Source organism: Cololabis saira, chromosome 18 (genome assembly GCF_033807715.1).
Source record: "Cololabis saira isolate AMF1-May2022 chromosome 18, fColSai1.1, whole genome shotgun sequence".
Taxonomy (NCBI): Eukaryota; Metazoa; Chordata; class Actinopteri; order Beloniformes; family Belonidae; genus Cololabis; species Cololabis saira.
Window position 1 is genome coordinate 28,634,963 of NC_084604.1, and position 16,819 is coordinate 28,651,781.

Genomic DNA, 16,819 nt, shown 5'->3' on the forward strand with positions numbered 1-16,819 from the left:
GTAAAAGTATAAAAGTACTGGTTTCAAAACTACTTAAAGTATAAAAGTAAAAGTAATGTAAGGGGGAAAAAAGCAATTAAGGACAAAAGCCATTGAATGCATCTTAGTATAATGCAAATATATTAAAGAACCATATATTTGTACTATTGAGCATTAACATGTGTTTCAGAGAGCACAAGATATGATGACTAGTTGCCTATAAGTATTGTAATGGTGCAAAAAGTCAAACTTCAGAGTCATGTTATCTTTTATCCTAACCTTTATTGGAATGTATATCCAAGTTTAGTTGCAGGAATCTGAGGGAACGGATGTAAGAACAAAACTGGACAAGAACATCTGTGCCACAACCACAACCAAATTCACTCAATCCGGATGGAGCAATTTAACTGGATAGTTTTTTTTTAAAGGCCGAAATGAAATAAAAAAACAAGGCTGTTTTTAAAATGTAAGGAGTAAAAAGTACAGATAATTGTGTGAAAATGTAAGGAGTAAAAGTAAAAAGTCGTCTGAAAAATAATGACTCCAGTGAAGTATAGATAACCAAAATTTCTACTTAACTAAGGTAACGAAGTATTTGTACTTCGTTACTTGACACCTCTGCATGTGGTCATGGTTATCTGTCAGCATCATAAATGCATATATGCACCTACTTTTTTATCCCCACTTCCGTCCCAAACTGCTTTGTGGATCAAGTTAGAGATTACGAAGGAATTATCAAATAAGACACGAGCACCTCAAAAGGTCTGTAAAGAAGTTTTAATGTCTAGAGAGGGCATGTTTTATTAATGGATACTAAATACAGTGGAATCACTGTATAAGAACATTTTTACTGTCTCTGTACTTGTTATACTGATATGAGCACGTTAGTACACAGAACAATATACACTTTCCAGTATATTGTTGCAAAAGGTGTTTAATTCCTCCCTATAAGTAAGAGCATTAAACAGCATACAGTGCGTGCCTCACAATTGTACGAAGAGCAGTGAAATTCATTCAGACACTTGGAAGATGAGAATAATTCAGAGCTTTGTCAAACATACTCAAGGAAATTAACCATACATTTTAGTTTGCTTTTAGTTGTAAAAACTACTGTGTAATATGGATTCAAAATATTGCAATAATATTTTGAAATGTAATACTCGCGACAAGAAAGATGTAAATTACCCATCTTCTACAAGGAAATACATTTCCCAGGCCAACGAGCTGGAATAATCATGTCTTATTTGGTTTAATTATAGCCTACAGGCAGGTAAGAAAGACAATATGACAGCAGCAGAGGAGCGCCAGAGCTCCCTTACTTCCTCATGTTTTACTGGAAAGACGTCGTCACTGGGGAAACCCAGTGCAGTCTTTATTCTTGCCAGATTTCAAGTAATCTGATTTACTTGAAACTACGTACAGTACATCTGTAACTGAAACACTTGTGTCAGTGACGCCACTGACATTGCATCACTAAACTAGAACACAATTTGCCAAATGAATTCAAATACTTAGTTTGTTCTGTCTAACCATTGTAGTATAGTAAAAAAGAGGTACGCCTAATTAATATCACAAAAAAAAAACAGGAAGAAAACTAGTATTTTTCACATTCCGCATTTTGTATGTGACGTAGAACTATGGAGCCATGAAAAAGATAAAGGAAACGCGTGTATCAAGTTGAGGGAGTTTGTCTGGTCAGTCCTTTCCAAACACGCTAGAGAGACAGACATCACTGATGTGCCAGGGCTGGTCTAATAGAGGCGGTTTAGGAACGACATTAACAGTGACAAACAAAAAGATGATGCATTTTTTAAGATTCTGGATCGTTTTCACATTTTTACCAAAACACTTCTCCTGTACAGAATTTCCAGCAAGTGCCACGGCTCCAGGAGACTTTATAATTGGGGGGATTTTCCCAATACACGAAAGTGTTCAAAATGATAATGCCGCTGGTGAAGAACAGGTCCTCTGCAACAGGTGAGTGTTTGTTTTGGGTTTCTTTATCTGATGTCTGTTGTTGTTTGTTGTGCTAAATGTAAATAGAAAAAAAAGGTATATTTGTGTGTAACTGGGTCATATAGGTTGAGTGTTTCTCGGCTGGCTCAGTCATTGATGATGGTGCACGCCGTGGAGGAGGTGAATCAGAGGCGTGAGCTGGGGAACCTCACTCTGGGATATCACATAGTGGAGTCCTGCGGTGATGTTACCACTGCCCTGAAAAACACTCAGTCCTTCATGACGGGGAACTGTGAGTACATCCAGAATTACGCTTATGAAATTTACTGTCAAATATTCATTTGTATTAAAACATGCTTTGGGGAATTACTACACATCAGGTACAGAAGATGTTATGATTATTTAAAAAAAATATTTTTTTATGCATCATACTGATAATATTTAAAAAAAGATAGTGGGGAAATTGTATAAAAATATAATATTGTGTACAAATATATAAAATATCTGTTTTATTTTCTTATATTTCTCTCTTGCCATCATTTTACTCCCCAATCTCTCAAACTGTTTAACCAACTTATCAATATAAATGATGGATTTAAATTTTAGATTACATTACTTAAAGAAAAATAGTTGTTAAGATTAAGTTGCATTAATAACACAGTTAATTTAGTTAATCTTTGCAGTTCATGTGTGGACTTCATTCTTATTTTAACATACCGGTATAAAACAAAAACTAAACAAGAAAACAGGTACCACCTAATTATGTAGATTAGGGCTGACAAAACAAAACTTAAGTTGTTTTCAAATGAAAATTCAAAGTCTTTGAACGTTCCAACGTTAAAACTTTTCGGAGCAATGAGATTGAGTCTGTATCACAATACAAATATCTTGGATTCATTATTGATGATTTTTTCTCTTTTAAGACTCACATTCTCAACAATTGGGAAAAAAAACAAGAAGTTATAATTGGGTTTTTACTCCAGGATCAAGTCTGTCTCTTTGTTTCTACTGGATTATGGGTATGTTTTGTACATGAATGCATCTTCAAAAATCTTAAAAATGCTGGATCCTATCCATCACGGAACACCGAGGTTCTTTACCAACTTTAAAGCCCTCACACATCAGGGTTGTATACTGGAGTTGGTTGGTCTGCCTTGTCCACCCGTAGACTGAAGCATTGGCATATATTTTTTTAATAAGGCAATTCTAAGACTGCTTCCATCTTATCTGCATAAAAAAGTACGGGGAATTATCATCTTTCTCCCAGGACTTATACTTATTATCTGTTTCAAAAGCCCATAGTGAATTGGGAAAAAAGGGATATAAGGCATTGAAGTATGCGGCACCCTCTGCTTGGAATCAACTCCAAAGTTACCTGAATCTCAGAGACTTGGGCTCATTAGAGGAATTTAAAGCTATTTTAGATGATTTGGAGTCAGGTGACTCTGAATGTAGATATTTTAATGATATTTATTACTGTACATATTGAATACTTCTGATATTTTATATATTTGTTCTTTTATCTGTTATTTTATTGTCATAAGAATTCTTATATGTTTGTCTGTATCTCTATCTGAAACTCTGTTAATTCTGCTGCTGCCTGTCTTGGCCAGGGCACTCTTTCAAAAGAGATTTTAATCTTACTGAGACTATTCCCGGTTAAATAAAGGTTAAATCATTATTGTAATAATTTGAAGTAAATGAGAGAAAGATTCACTTTAATAATAATATAACAACTATAATAACTAAAAATAATTCCCAGATACAAACAGAAGGCGTTATATTACAACATTTATACAATAATCATTACACAGTACTACATCACACTCTGATGTAGAGCTACCCTTATTTGAGAACATTGTCAACATTCTAAATAATAAATGAGCTGATTATCTTCGACCCTAAAGGTCTCACTAGACGTGTTAAATTGTAAAGCCTTAGAAGGAGACTTAACTCACACAGTTTGTCTGGAGAGGCTGCCAGGAGAAAGTCTCTTCTGTCTATAAACAACAAGGAAGCACGACTGAAAAACTGCATCAGGACAAACCACAAGACTTCTGGAAAGATGAGCTATGGACAGAAGAAACCAAAGTGGAGTTGTTTAGCCTTAATGCCCAGTGCCAAAAACCAAACAGCAAAAACAGCTCATACCAACTGTCGTGCACGGCGGTGGAGGGGTGATGATACGGGGTGTTTTGCTGCAACCTGACCTGCACAACTTGCAGTCTTTGAGTCAGCCGTAAACTCTGCTGTTCTTGTGGCAAATGTGAGGCTATCTGTCTGTCAGATAAAGCTTGGTTTAAATTTTATTTAAAGAAAATCAGACCGTGATCAAAAAATTGGAAGAAGGAAGTGCTCTGATCAAAATTCACTAGAAGCGTTTATTGTACACAATCGTGAGCTCACAGGTCTTACACCAACAAGTCCAAGTGATAAAACACTGACTGTCCCCAGATGCAATTTATACATTTATACTACAGGACTGTCTCAGAAAATTAGAATATTGTGATAAAGTCCTTTATTTTCTGTAATGCAAAAATGTCATACATTCTGGATTCATTAAAAATCAACTGAAATATTGCAAGCCTTTTATTATTTTAATATTGCTGATCATGGTTTACAGCTTAAGAAAACTCAAATATCCTATCTCAAAAAATTTGAATATTCTGGGAATCTTAATCTTAAGCTGTAAACCATATACAGCAATATTAAAATAATAAAAGGCTTGCAATATTTCAGTTGATTTGTAATGAATCCAGAATGTATGACATTTTTGTTTTTTTAATTGCATTACAGAAAATAAAGAACTTTATCACAATATTCTAATTTTCTGAGACAGTCCTGTAGGTGGAGAGGTCGTGGTTTAGACTTTGCCGCTCTGTGGTTGAGTGGTCCTGGAGGCTCGTGTCCCCGTCCAATCCGGTGCTGCCAGAAAAGGGGAAAAACCTACATCCGGTGACACTGGAGGAGAAGAAACTCCCAGCCTTTTGTCTTGTTTTATCACATGTCCTTTGTTCCGAACACGTGTTCCACCAAGCGCAACTAGACTTATTGACTACATTTATGTATGATACAAAATGAAGATGGCAGATGCACTAAATGCATTCGAAAGATGAAGAATAATTAATCAGACATGAATAGTGTATTTGACATGAAATATGAAAGTCTACTGATCAATAACAAAATAAGCCAAAGAAAATGGATCACATGAAAAGTTAGAAGATGGCATGGAAAGTTAAATAACAAATAACAAAATAAGCCAAAGAAAATGGATCACATGAAAAGTTAGAAGATGGCATGGAAAGTTAAATTCTTCCACCCTAACAGTCTTGAAACGGGAAAATGATATGACACACACCAAAGGATCTACATCAGAATGTATGAGACCAAAAGAATCACGAACTGGCCTAGTTAGAGTCCATCCCTCAGCCCCATTGAAATACTCAACAGAGCTAAAGATCCTTCAAAAAGGCCTCAGTGAACTGAAGCATTGTTGTAAAGAGGAATGTGACAAAATTCCTCCATAATGATTTTAAAGACTGATATACAGGAAATTACTACTTTCACAAATGCTTCTTGAGGTCAGCCTAAAAGCTACTGAAATAGCTTGTGCTGATTACAGGATTTTTATTTTAATTATTTCACTTCTTATCTTCAGATGATTATTATTGTGTTTTTACACATAAATGTTAGCATTAAAATGGAAGTACTGACCTTTGGACTTGAGTGTAACTCCTGAATAGGTTTTATTAACATAGTCTTGATATAATTAACGTCAGTAGTTAGTTACACCTTTGAGTATTTATGCTGAAAGATCCTCGTAGATACATGACATATGAAAATGTTTAGAATAAATCAGAATGGGGCAACTCGGCGCTTAGTGGTTAGCACTGTTGCATCACAGCAAGAAGGTTCCTGGTTCTACTCTCCGGCCCGGCAGAAGTCTTTCTGTGTGGAGTTTATATGTTCTGCCTGTGTGGGTTTTCTGTGGGTACTATGGCTTCCTCCCCCAGTCCAAAAACATACGTTAGGTTAATTGATGATTCTAAAAAAAGAAAGAAAAAAAAGCACACCGTTTATGCGGCTTTGAGATTTTACATATCACAGCAGCAACTGTGCAACTGTCCACATACAGAGGCTTCAGTTCTGTGCCGCCAGCCCGATCAGCTACTAGCCAATGGGCCTTTGCTACGTCCTTTTTTTCTGCCACACCACTTTCAATAAGAGACACTAGGACCACAAAGTCTTAAAAAAAAAAAAAAAAAACTATGTGAGAGACTAATAACATCTTCAAGGAAATTATTACATTCACCTACTTCTGCTGAAGTGAATTTTCATTCACTGCTTGTGGTTGATCAATAAATAACTTGGTGAAATATGTTATGTGTTTTCAGTCACCTCAGATTGTTCCTTTCTTTTTCACGTTTTGGAGCCCTACATCATCATGTTTCCAAGAAACAACAAACTTTAAAATCAATTAACAATACCTATATCTATATTTATAAATGTTGGGCCAAATACTGGTTTACAATTTACATAGAATCAAGTTCAAGACAGATAAAATACAAACATAACATTTCAAATTGGATTTCATGGCAGTTTAAAGGAGCTGTATGTAAGAGCAATAATAAAACGAATCATAAAATGACCCCGATACGTCAACAGACATTTAAAAATCATGTTCATTTCAAATACTTATGCCACTGACAACAGCACTCAAGCCAGGATATTCCCGTTTAAAAAGAGGAGTTGCAGCCCTCAACTGATGTTTATGTTGTCATTTTTTGTTTTGGCCTGAAGCTCCACCCTCCACCTATCTCCCAATCACCAAGTCAGTATTGTTTCTGAAGCTCCACCCTCCACCTATCTCCCAATCACCAAGTCAGTATTGTTTCTGAAGCTCCACCCTCCACCTATCTCCCAATCACCAAGTCAGTATTGTTTCGGCATCCGGGTTGCCAGCTCGGCTCTAATTATCGCAGCCATGGCAGCCTACGTTCCTGCTGCATTCTGCAGCCTACCTGGCAACCTCTGGTCGGGGGGAGGAGGGGGAGGGTACACGCCGGTCAACAATATTTTGAAAGTGACTGCAGTACCAGTTTTGGCCATTTCTTACAGACGGCTCCTTTAATGCTGGAAACTTTATTGGTTAACGTTTTTTTTTTTTTTTTTTGGAGGGATCACCAATGCAGACAGTGGCCAGCAGCCCTCCCCACCTGTACTGGCTGTCATAGGAGGTTACTACTCAGAGATATCCATAGCCGTTACTAGGCAACTCAACCTGGAGAGCATCCCTCAGGTATGCCAGAGATTTTAAACATTCCTTTGATAACAATAAAAATGCAAAACTTTGATAACAGTTATTATGAATGCAGCTTTTATTTTATAACACAGTACCTGTTCTTTATATTTGTACAGATAAGTTATGGTTCAACCTCTGGACTCCTGAGTGATAAAACCCGTTTCCCGAGTTTTATGAGGACCGTACCCGAGGACGATCACCAAGCACGTGCCATTGTTGAGTTTCTAAAAAGTCACAACTGGACTTGGGTTGGTGTAGTGACAACCGATGGTGAATATGGTCGCTACGCAGTTGAGCGGCTCCGCCAACACGCAACCGCGAATGGCATCTGCTTTGCCTTTACTTCTATTCTGCCAGATTTTCTTAATGATGGGAGGCTCAAAAGCAGCATCATGTCTACAATCAATACGATCATTCAAAATGAAAATGTCAAAGTCATTGTGTCCTTTGCAAAATCCAACCACATGATGTATATTTTAAACGACCTTCTCAAAGATTCCCGAGGCAGAGGGAAAGTTTGGGTGGCCAGTGATAACTGGTCACAGTCAAATAATGTGCTTGATACTACAACTTGGAAGTTGAGTGATGTAGGAACAGTCTTTGGAACCACTCTTAAATCTGGAAACTCATCCAAGTTTGAGAGGTTTCTCCAAAATCTAGATCCCAACCAACACAAAAACAATTCATTCTTGACTAATTACTTAAAGAGCAAAAAGGACTCTGCAAGTGGATCAAGTTCATCTGTCGACTCCAGGAACACAGCCATTGAGGAATTAATCAACGCGACATATCCATATGCTGTGTTCAGTATTGAGTTGGCAGTTAAAGCAATCACTCAGGCGCTAAAAGATGTCTGCTCCAACAAGACCTGCAACTCATCCACATTACAACCCTTGGAGGTAAATATACACACAGAGAAGTGCACAGTAATGTACATACTGCAAACGGACACTTCAATACTTAAGACTACTGCAGCATTCATAGCATATTCACTTATTGTAAAGTCACAGAGAATTGTGTTGATATGTTGCTTTTGTAGGAGCTAGCAAGTTAAATGTTTTGATTTATTACAGGCATGGCAGTCATAATAAAATCTTAACTCTGAAATTTCAGTTCCGAAAAGCCTTACAAAATGCAAACTTCTCCATGGATGGGAGAAACTATTCATTTGATAAGTACGGTGACCTCAGCTCAGGATACGATGTCCTTCTATGGAAGCAGACTTCACCATCTTCTCTGGACATGAACAACATTATTGGTTATTATTCCATAGAAGGTCAAACCCTGACTTTGAACTCAGATGAAAAACAAGAATTGTATCGTCTCACAGTAAGTAATCCCCTTCTCCAAGTGATTTTTTGAATCTATGTTTTAATTATAATTTATTATTTTAATGTCTATGTGTCTTTATTCTCTGAAGTCCAAACTAGGTGTATGGTATCTTGGATAGTTAATGCCATTCAGTCAGTTTACTAGTTGAGCCCAAGCACCAGTATTCTAACTTCTGAGTTGATACGAACCAGAAAGCAACAATAATTGTAGTTCATTGACAGGCTTCTGGGAGCTGGCCCTAAAAGCGAGTCAATCTCCACTGACCTCCGTGTTAAAATGTCCAACTTTGCTGTTGAAATAAACATTCTTACCATTCAAAATACGGTTCTCGTCCCCAAACCTACCACATAAGCAGGACCAAGCAGGGCCCATAAATATGAGTCTGTGTAGGCTAAGCTTAGCTACGTAACTAGCCGCTTGTGCTAGCCTCAGCGAAATTCAGAGGTTATTTCTGATTTCCGAAACATCATTTGCAAGGAACTCCAGTTGCAAATATTTACCAGCAGCTCCGCAGTCCGACCCTTCTTTTGTATGATAAGGATCCTTTCTCTTCACAGGACGGAATGATTTCCAAGTGCTCAAAGAGTTGTGCCCCGGGCCAAAGGAAGCATTCTGCTGAAGGCCAGCCTGTTTGCTGCTATGAGTGCTACAAATGTCCGAAAAACTACTTTTCTAACACCACTGGTGGGTATTATTGAAATACAGTCAACTGCAGTAAAGGGGACATACTGTAAAAAATTATTTAAAAAAAAAAGGTTTTGATAAGTCTTCATTTGAATAGCCTATACAGTATATCATTCAGTGAGCTGTTCAGAAAGGCACGTTCAGTGACATCATAGACTGACTTTTATGTACAATGATCTAGCGTCCTTATTGTTTGGTCAGATTGATTTATGAATATGCAATCCCTGGGTAGAAGCTAGGTGGACTCAGCCACTCAGCTTGACCCTAAAACCAACTGCCATGCATAAATCTGTAAAAACCATCTTACAAAGTGTGCTCTGATAGTGTATCTTTTTCGTATTTTGACCAAAGCATGTCACAGATATTTCCTTAAGACTTTAGGAAATGCTGCTGTATTTTTAGAAAAGGGATATCAAATGTCTCCTTTCATTGTAAAAAGCATTTTAAAGCCAATAAGTCCAACAAAAACAAATGTCAACTGCATTTTGAAGATTATGATGAGCATTTCTTTCTTTTTGCAGATTCCGAAATCTGTCATCCGTGTGATACTAAAACCCATTACTCCGGGGAGGGTAGTTCTATATGTTTGGACAAAAAAATTGTCTTCATGGCATGGAAAGATGCATACCACATTGCCCTGCTCTTCTTCGCTGCGCTAGGAGCTCTGCTTACTGTCGTTGTTGGGATCATCTACCTGGCATGCTGGAACACCCCTATTGTACGCTCATCTGTGAACCATATCTGCATCCTCCTCCTCTTCTCTCTTCTGTGCACATTTGTCAGTGTAGTATTATTTGGTGGGAAGCCAAAAGATCAGCAGTGCCAAGCACGGCAAGTGCTGTTTGGCTTGAGTTTCACACTCTCTGTCTCCTGCATCTTGGTCAAGTCATTTAAAATCATCTTGGCCTTCGAGTTTGACCCCATTACACAAAGTGTCCTAAAAAAGCTCTACAAGCCTTACCTTATCATTCCAGCATCCATGGCAGGTCAAGTCGTGATCTGTGCCACGTGGCTTGCATTCGAACCCCCAGAGCCTAAATGGAAAACAAAGGACAATTATCGCCTGATGTATTGTGATGAGAAACTTAAGCCTGCATTTATAGCCATGCTGGTTTACATTGGTGTCTTAGCTCTCATTTGCTTTGGTGTAGCTTTCAAAGGGAGAAAATTGCCTCAAAGTTTCAACGATGCAAAGTTCATCACCTTCTCTATGCTGATTTACTTCATTGCTTGGATTATCTTCATACCTGTTTATGTCAGTTACGAGGATGTGTACCTTCCAGCAGTCGAAATGATTGTCATCCTCATCTCAGTTTATGGCATCCTGTTTTGCCAGTTTTTTACAAAATGCTACATTATTCTGTTCAAGAAGGATGCAAACACAGAAGTTGCATTTCGGCAAGATATAAGGAATTATTCCATGGGAAATGACAAGAAAGACCTTGGACAGTGGTTTGCATCTTCAGGTGCCATAAATGGAATCAACAACCCTGTATTTCCTATGGAGTCACTGTCAACCCCAGGGTCATCAGATCCAATTACTGTGACGATATCCATCAATCACACTACAAAACCACTCTCTACCTCTCAAGTCTCAAACCCAATACCCACTGTTCTGCAGAACAACTTTGACCTTAAAAAGAAACAATTACAGAGATATTTAAGCTTGCCATCATCAAAAGGAAGTGGTACATGGTAATGTGACCTAATGTTGAAGGACAACATGTATACATGCATGACCTGATGACCTGAAGTTTCAACTAGAAGAATATTAGTCTAACAAATTTGAGACAAAGTGAGGAGTCGGACCATGCAAAGCTCTAAAATTAGCTCATTTTTAAAAATGGAAATGGTAACCAAAGAAGAGATGATAAAACTGGAGTCTGAAGGTGGTAAATGGCTATCTTTTTTTTTTGTTAAGATCAGCAAAAAGTGCATTACAGTTATGTGAATGAGAAGAAATAATGGTTGAAATAGTCTTCAGTTTAGCCGTGGTCACCAACCTTCTTAATTCCCTTCTTCTTCTTTTCCTTTTGGCTGCTCCCTTCAGGAGTCACCCCAGCAAGTCATCCGTCTAGCCCTATCCTCTTCTCTCACACCAACCAACCTCATGTCCTCCTTCACTGCATCCATATATCTCCTCTTTGGTCTTACTCTAGGACTCCTGCCTGATCATTCCCGCCTCAGCATCCTTTTCCTAATTAATTCACTAACCCTCCTCTGTACATGTCCAAACCATCTCAGTCTGGACTCTGACCTTATCTCCAAAACATCTAACATGTACCGTCCCTCTGATGTAGTCATTCCTGATTTTATCCATCCTTCTCACTCTCCAAAAGAACCTCAATGTTTAATTTCAGCTACCTCTAGTTCTGCCTCCTGTCCCTTCCTCAGCACCACTGTCTTGTGCACCTTTCCTGATCCTTTTCTCCACCCGTTCCAACCTGCTTCCACACATTTCTTCACCTCTTCTCACTTTTAGTTGCTTTGGACTGTTGAGTTTAAGTACTTAAAACCTTCCACCTTGTTTATCATTTCTTCCTGTAGCATGAAGCTCCCTCTGGCTTTCTCTGTACTTCTCCATCAACATTCTCAAAGCAAATACTGCAACTGTAGTACTCATTCTCAAGCCACATTGCTGCTCACCGATGCTCACTTCTGTCCTTGGTCTAGCCTCTATGACTCTTCCCCCACAGCTTCATTATATGGCACATCAACTTTATTCCCCTGCAGGTGCCACAAAAATGCATGTCTCGCTTGCTCTTAAAGATCGGCACCATCACACTTTGCCTCCATCCTCTGGGATCCTCTTGCTCTCTAAGATTTTGTCGAACAACAGAGTCAAAATCTCTCTCTACCAACTGCCTTTCCACTCTTTAATGCCCTCCAAACTTCACCTTTACGAATTGTGCGTCAAGGTCCACAACCTGACCTATTCTATTCCTCTTTCAAGATAACCCCTACTCCATTCCTCTTTCTATCAGCACCATGATAGAACCACTTAAATCCTTATCCGAGGCTCCTGGCCTTACTTCCTTACCATCTGGTCTCCTGGACAAAGTATATCCACCTTCCTCCTCTGAATCATATCAACCAAATCTTTAGCTTTTCCTGTCATAGTCCCTACATTCAAAGTCCCCACTCTAGTACTAACATCTTGTTCTCTCTCTGCTCATGAACACGCCTTCCTCTTCTCCTTCTTCGACCCACAGTAACACAATTTCCATTAGTACCTTGCAGGTTAGCAGCGATGGTGGCGGTCATTGTTAACCTGGGCCTCAACCAATCCAGTATGGAAATCACATTGTTTATTTGGCATAGGTTTTACGTCAGATGCCTTTCCTGACACAACCCTCTGCAATTATCCAGGCTTGGGACTGGTACAAGGAAGACACTGGCTTGTGCCCCCCTTAGGGTGCATTAGCCTTCTTAATTGCCTGATTTATGGGATTACACTGTGCAGATTAGTGGAATTATACCATCAAGGGAAACAATGACTCTTTGTCTTAGAGTTTAGTTGCAGGTAGTTATCTGTCAAACAATTATTGATGTTGAATGAAAGTTTATGAAATTTCTAATCCTTAAAGGGACAGTATAGCTAAATATTGTCATCATAGACCTAGATGTGATGGGAGAGGTTTCTGAAATGCCTAATAATCTCTTCTGGGTGTAGAACACAGTGAAAATAGGATGGGGCCTAAAGCTTGAGTTATGGTTCTGCGTCAAAACGACTCCGTGCCTACGGCGTGTGCTACGCGTCGACGCAGACCACACGCCGTCACTGACGTGCACCTCCCGAAAATTGTAACTACGTGTTGAGGCGACGCAGACCACACACAGACCGAGAGCGCTGTGATTGGTTCGCTTGGGAGCAAAGCATTTCCAGGTTTCCAGTTTGAAGCAGTCGTGAACTTTCAGCGCTCTTTTCTTCGTGTATGTGTGATTTTTTTTGTTTTGGTTTTTTGCACAATAGTTTTCCTTATCTCTTTGATTCACTGTGACCGGAAAAAGTCGGATAAACCATTCAGGAAAAGATCGCGTATTAGCGGTCACGGGGGGTACTGCACCGCGGTGAAATGGAGTGACGGAGAAGTCCGAAGGGTTCACGACGGTGTCACGGCGACGGCGTGTGCTCTGCGTTGGTTTAACGCAGAACCATAATTCAGGCTTAAGACGGAAGCCTGAAAGGAGCTGATTTATACAAACTCTAAAACTTTAGTCAAAATAAGATGAAAACCATTCTAATACGGTTCCTTAAATTCCCATCATGGATCTTATTTAACCGAGTGTTTTGGTCAGCTGCATCAAAGGCTGAGATGAGGTCCAGCAGAATTCATCGGAGTCTGTGGCCTTCGCAATATCATTAGAGACTCTGAGTAGAGCAGTTTCATCCATCCATTATCTTTAGCCATTTATTCCTGCTTAGGGTCAGATGAATCTGCTGGAACCTATCCTAACTCTTTCTGGGTAAAACGTAGGGGTACAACCTGGACAGATTGCCAGTCCATCACAGGGCGTGATATAGACAATCAATCACACAAATGACTGCGGGCAATTAAGGATCACCGCCTAAACTGATATACATGATTTTTGGCTTGGAGGAAGCTGTAGTATCTGGCACAAACCCATGTAAGGACAGGGAGAACAAACTCTGCAAAGAAACTGGGAAACAGCCTTCTCGCAGTGAGAAAAAAAATGCTAACTACCAAGCTGCCGCACTTAGCCATTTCCATTCCTTATATTCTTAATTTATCCATTATCATAACTTATTTTCTATTTTTGTATATGCATTTAATAAAAAGCGCACAATTATGTTTATTTATTTGTTTATTTATCCCCCCAGTTGTAATTTTTTGTACAATTGTAATATTTCCAGGCCAATTTCCTTGTTTCATGGATTATATGTTTTTATTGTAAATATATTGTGATTTCAATTGATTATCTATTAGGTGATATCTCTTGTTTGATGTTTTACAGTCTTAAAAATGAAAGCAATGATGAAGCAGTGTCTGCTTCACCAAATAAATCGTGTTTCCCTTCTTGCTCGATCATATTGTATTTGTTTGCTCGTGTGTCCTCCATAAAATAAGGTAAGAAAACACTGTCTTTAGATTTTCATCAAATATTCTGCATTCCTCTGATCCCACCCAGCAACACAACTGACATAAACAGAAACCAGAGCCGATCAGTGTTTCTGCAGTTTCAACCCACCAAAGGGGAGCTATAATAGCCTCTTTGTGGATTCTTTCATTGCGGTGCTGCACTTTACTGGTATTCCAGCAATAATTTGCATATCATCAGACAGAGTGGAGCAAATCAAGATTGTTCCACATTTGAGACATCACATGAGAAGTGTTGTTGTGGTTTGCAGGACGAAGCGTTCCAAACCAATGTCACGGCCCCTGCCAGACGTGCCAGTGGTCAAATTAGCAAATCCAACTCGATTAGTCAGTCAGTTCACAGTGAGATTCTGTGGCTTTTCTCTCTACTTTTTATTTTTTCATGATGGGGTTTCTGTTTTTTTTTTTTTTCTTATGCTGTTGACAGTTCATTTCTACTTTCCGTGTCTTGCTGTGTGTGTTTGTGTGTTTCTTATCTCTGAGTGAGTGTGTACATGCAGAGAGGTAAGTGTTGTCAGTGTGTATATACAAACATCAATCTGCCGGTTTGTTTGTGTGTATGTGTGTGTGTGTGTGTGTGTGTGTGAGAGAGGGCTGTTCATGCCTCACGGTGGGACACGTTGATTAGCCCTCACTGCGGCTCAGCTCCCAGCTGTCCTTGCGGCTGGCCGCTGATTGAAACCAATCAGGCTTGCGATGGCCCCATCGCAGTGACCCCTCACCCCTCCCACCCCCGGCCTAATCACCCGCTGATTGGCCCACGCAGCGCCCCTCCCGTTGGAACGGAAGGTTAATTTGACCAGCGGATGAAGGCTCCAGGAGGGAATAGGAACGTGCGCTGGGTGATATTGCATGGATATAGCCCAGCTGTCAATCACAGCCACTTAAAAAAAGAGCAGCTCAGGAAAAAAATAAGAAAAAGAGAAATAGTAGGTAGAAATGAAATAGATAAAATGGTTTATGGTGTTGGTTTAGGCCCTCATTAGCTTTACTTTAATTTTTTATTTTAGGCATTTCTTTTTAACATTAAAATAACCTCATTCAAAGCACACCTACCAGCTCTTCCTCTACCCGATCATACTGTATAGGTTCGAGTTTCCTCAGTAAGCAAGTTGCACATGAAGTGGAAAGTTTAAGTTTGAGTTTAATATTTACATATGGCTTCAATAATAACCATTTTAAGCACATCACGCTGCATGAATAGTAAATGGAGTATTAACTGTATGCCATATCTATACTTCCACAGAATAACACACGTTTCCTTTTGCCTTTTGCTTCTAATGATTGCCACAGCAGATAACAGTGTTCTGCATATTGATTTGACATAGGTTTCTGTCAAATGCCCTTCCTGGTACAAGCCCTGTAAACACGGGCCTGGGACTGGCACTATGGGAAGCCTAGTTTGTGTCACTCTGGTGGCAGAGGAAGTGGAGGTAATGTGGGGTTCAATTTCCTGCCCAGGAACACCACAACACATGATGAGACCCTGAATTGATCTGTTGACCTTTTGTCTGCAGGGCAGCCGACTCCACCCACTACGCCATGGCCACCCATCTCCTTAGAACAAAGCCAGATCAAATCTTCTGCGCCATAGATTCATTTTAGGCGATAGAATCAGTTAATTTACTTGTGAGGAATGGTCAAGTGAAAAAGAGTACACCCTCTTTCATTTCATTTCAAATTTAATGCAGTGCAATTAGCTTTTTTAATGTTAATATATCAGTTTTAATTTCAACTGAAGGCATATTTACTTATTCTTTGGAAGTGTCATAGCCTATAGCTCTTGTGGTTTCCCATCACTGTTATTGGCAAAAATCAGCCAAAGTAACTTTGGACTTCAGTCCCAAATGTCTATTACAATAACTGTTTTATAGTACTACCTCGCATGTCAGCCTTGATTAAGGCTAGCTCGGAGAGCTACTGTGGTCATCATGACAGAAGCGAATAAAACAGTCAAGAAAGTAGTGACAGAAGAGTCAAGTGACTGTCCAGACAGAGATGTTCTGTAAAGTACTTAACCGCCACGCCTACTGTACAAGGGGAATTGCAAAAGTTCCTTGCTGCTTTAACATATCAGGACTTACAGTGGGGCAAAAAAGTATTTATTCAGACACCAGTTGTGCAAGTTCTCCCACTTAAAAAGATAAGAGAGGCCTGTAATTTTCATCACAGGTATATCTCAACTATAAGAGACAAAATAATTTTTAAAAAATCCATAAAATCACTTCGTCTGATTTTTAAAGAATTTATTTGCAAACTATAGTGGAAAATAAGTATTTGGTCAATAACAAAAGTTCATCTCAATACTTTGTTGGCAATAACAGAAGTCAAATGTTTTCTGTAAGCCTTCACAAGGTTTTCACACACTGTTGCTGGTATTTTGGCCCGTTCCTCCATGCAGATCTCCTCTACAGCAGTGATTGGTCCGTTCCTCCATGCAGATTTC

At 39.1% G+C, this 16,819-nt stretch overlaps 1 protein-coding gene across 2 annotated transcripts; it reads left to right on the forward strand.

Annotated features, from left to right (window-relative positions):
- Positions 1-1,692: 1,692 nt before the first annotated feature.
- On the forward strand, positions 1,693-14,292 carry LOC133418496 (G-protein coupled receptor family C group 6 member A-like). Of its 2 annotated transcripts, none has more exons than XM_061707213.1 (7): positions 1,693-1,956; positions 2,032-2,227; positions 7,113-7,234; positions 7,354-8,136; positions 8,351-8,566; positions 9,127-9,253; positions 9,775-14,292. In XM_061707213.1, exons 2-7 carry the CDS (start codon positions 2,092-2,094, stop codon positions 10,950-10,952), a joined length of 2,562 nt encoding a protein of 853 aa, XP_061563197.1. In that variant the 5' UTR covers positions 1,693-1,956; positions 2,032-2,091; the 3' UTR covers positions 10,953-14,292. The 2 variants fall into 2 exon arrangements, with proteins under 2 accessions (XP_061563197.1, XP_061563196.1); XM_061707212.1 differs by having other exon boundaries at positions 2,061-2,227.
- The last annotated feature ends 2,527 nt before the right edge of the window (positions 14,293-16,819 follow it).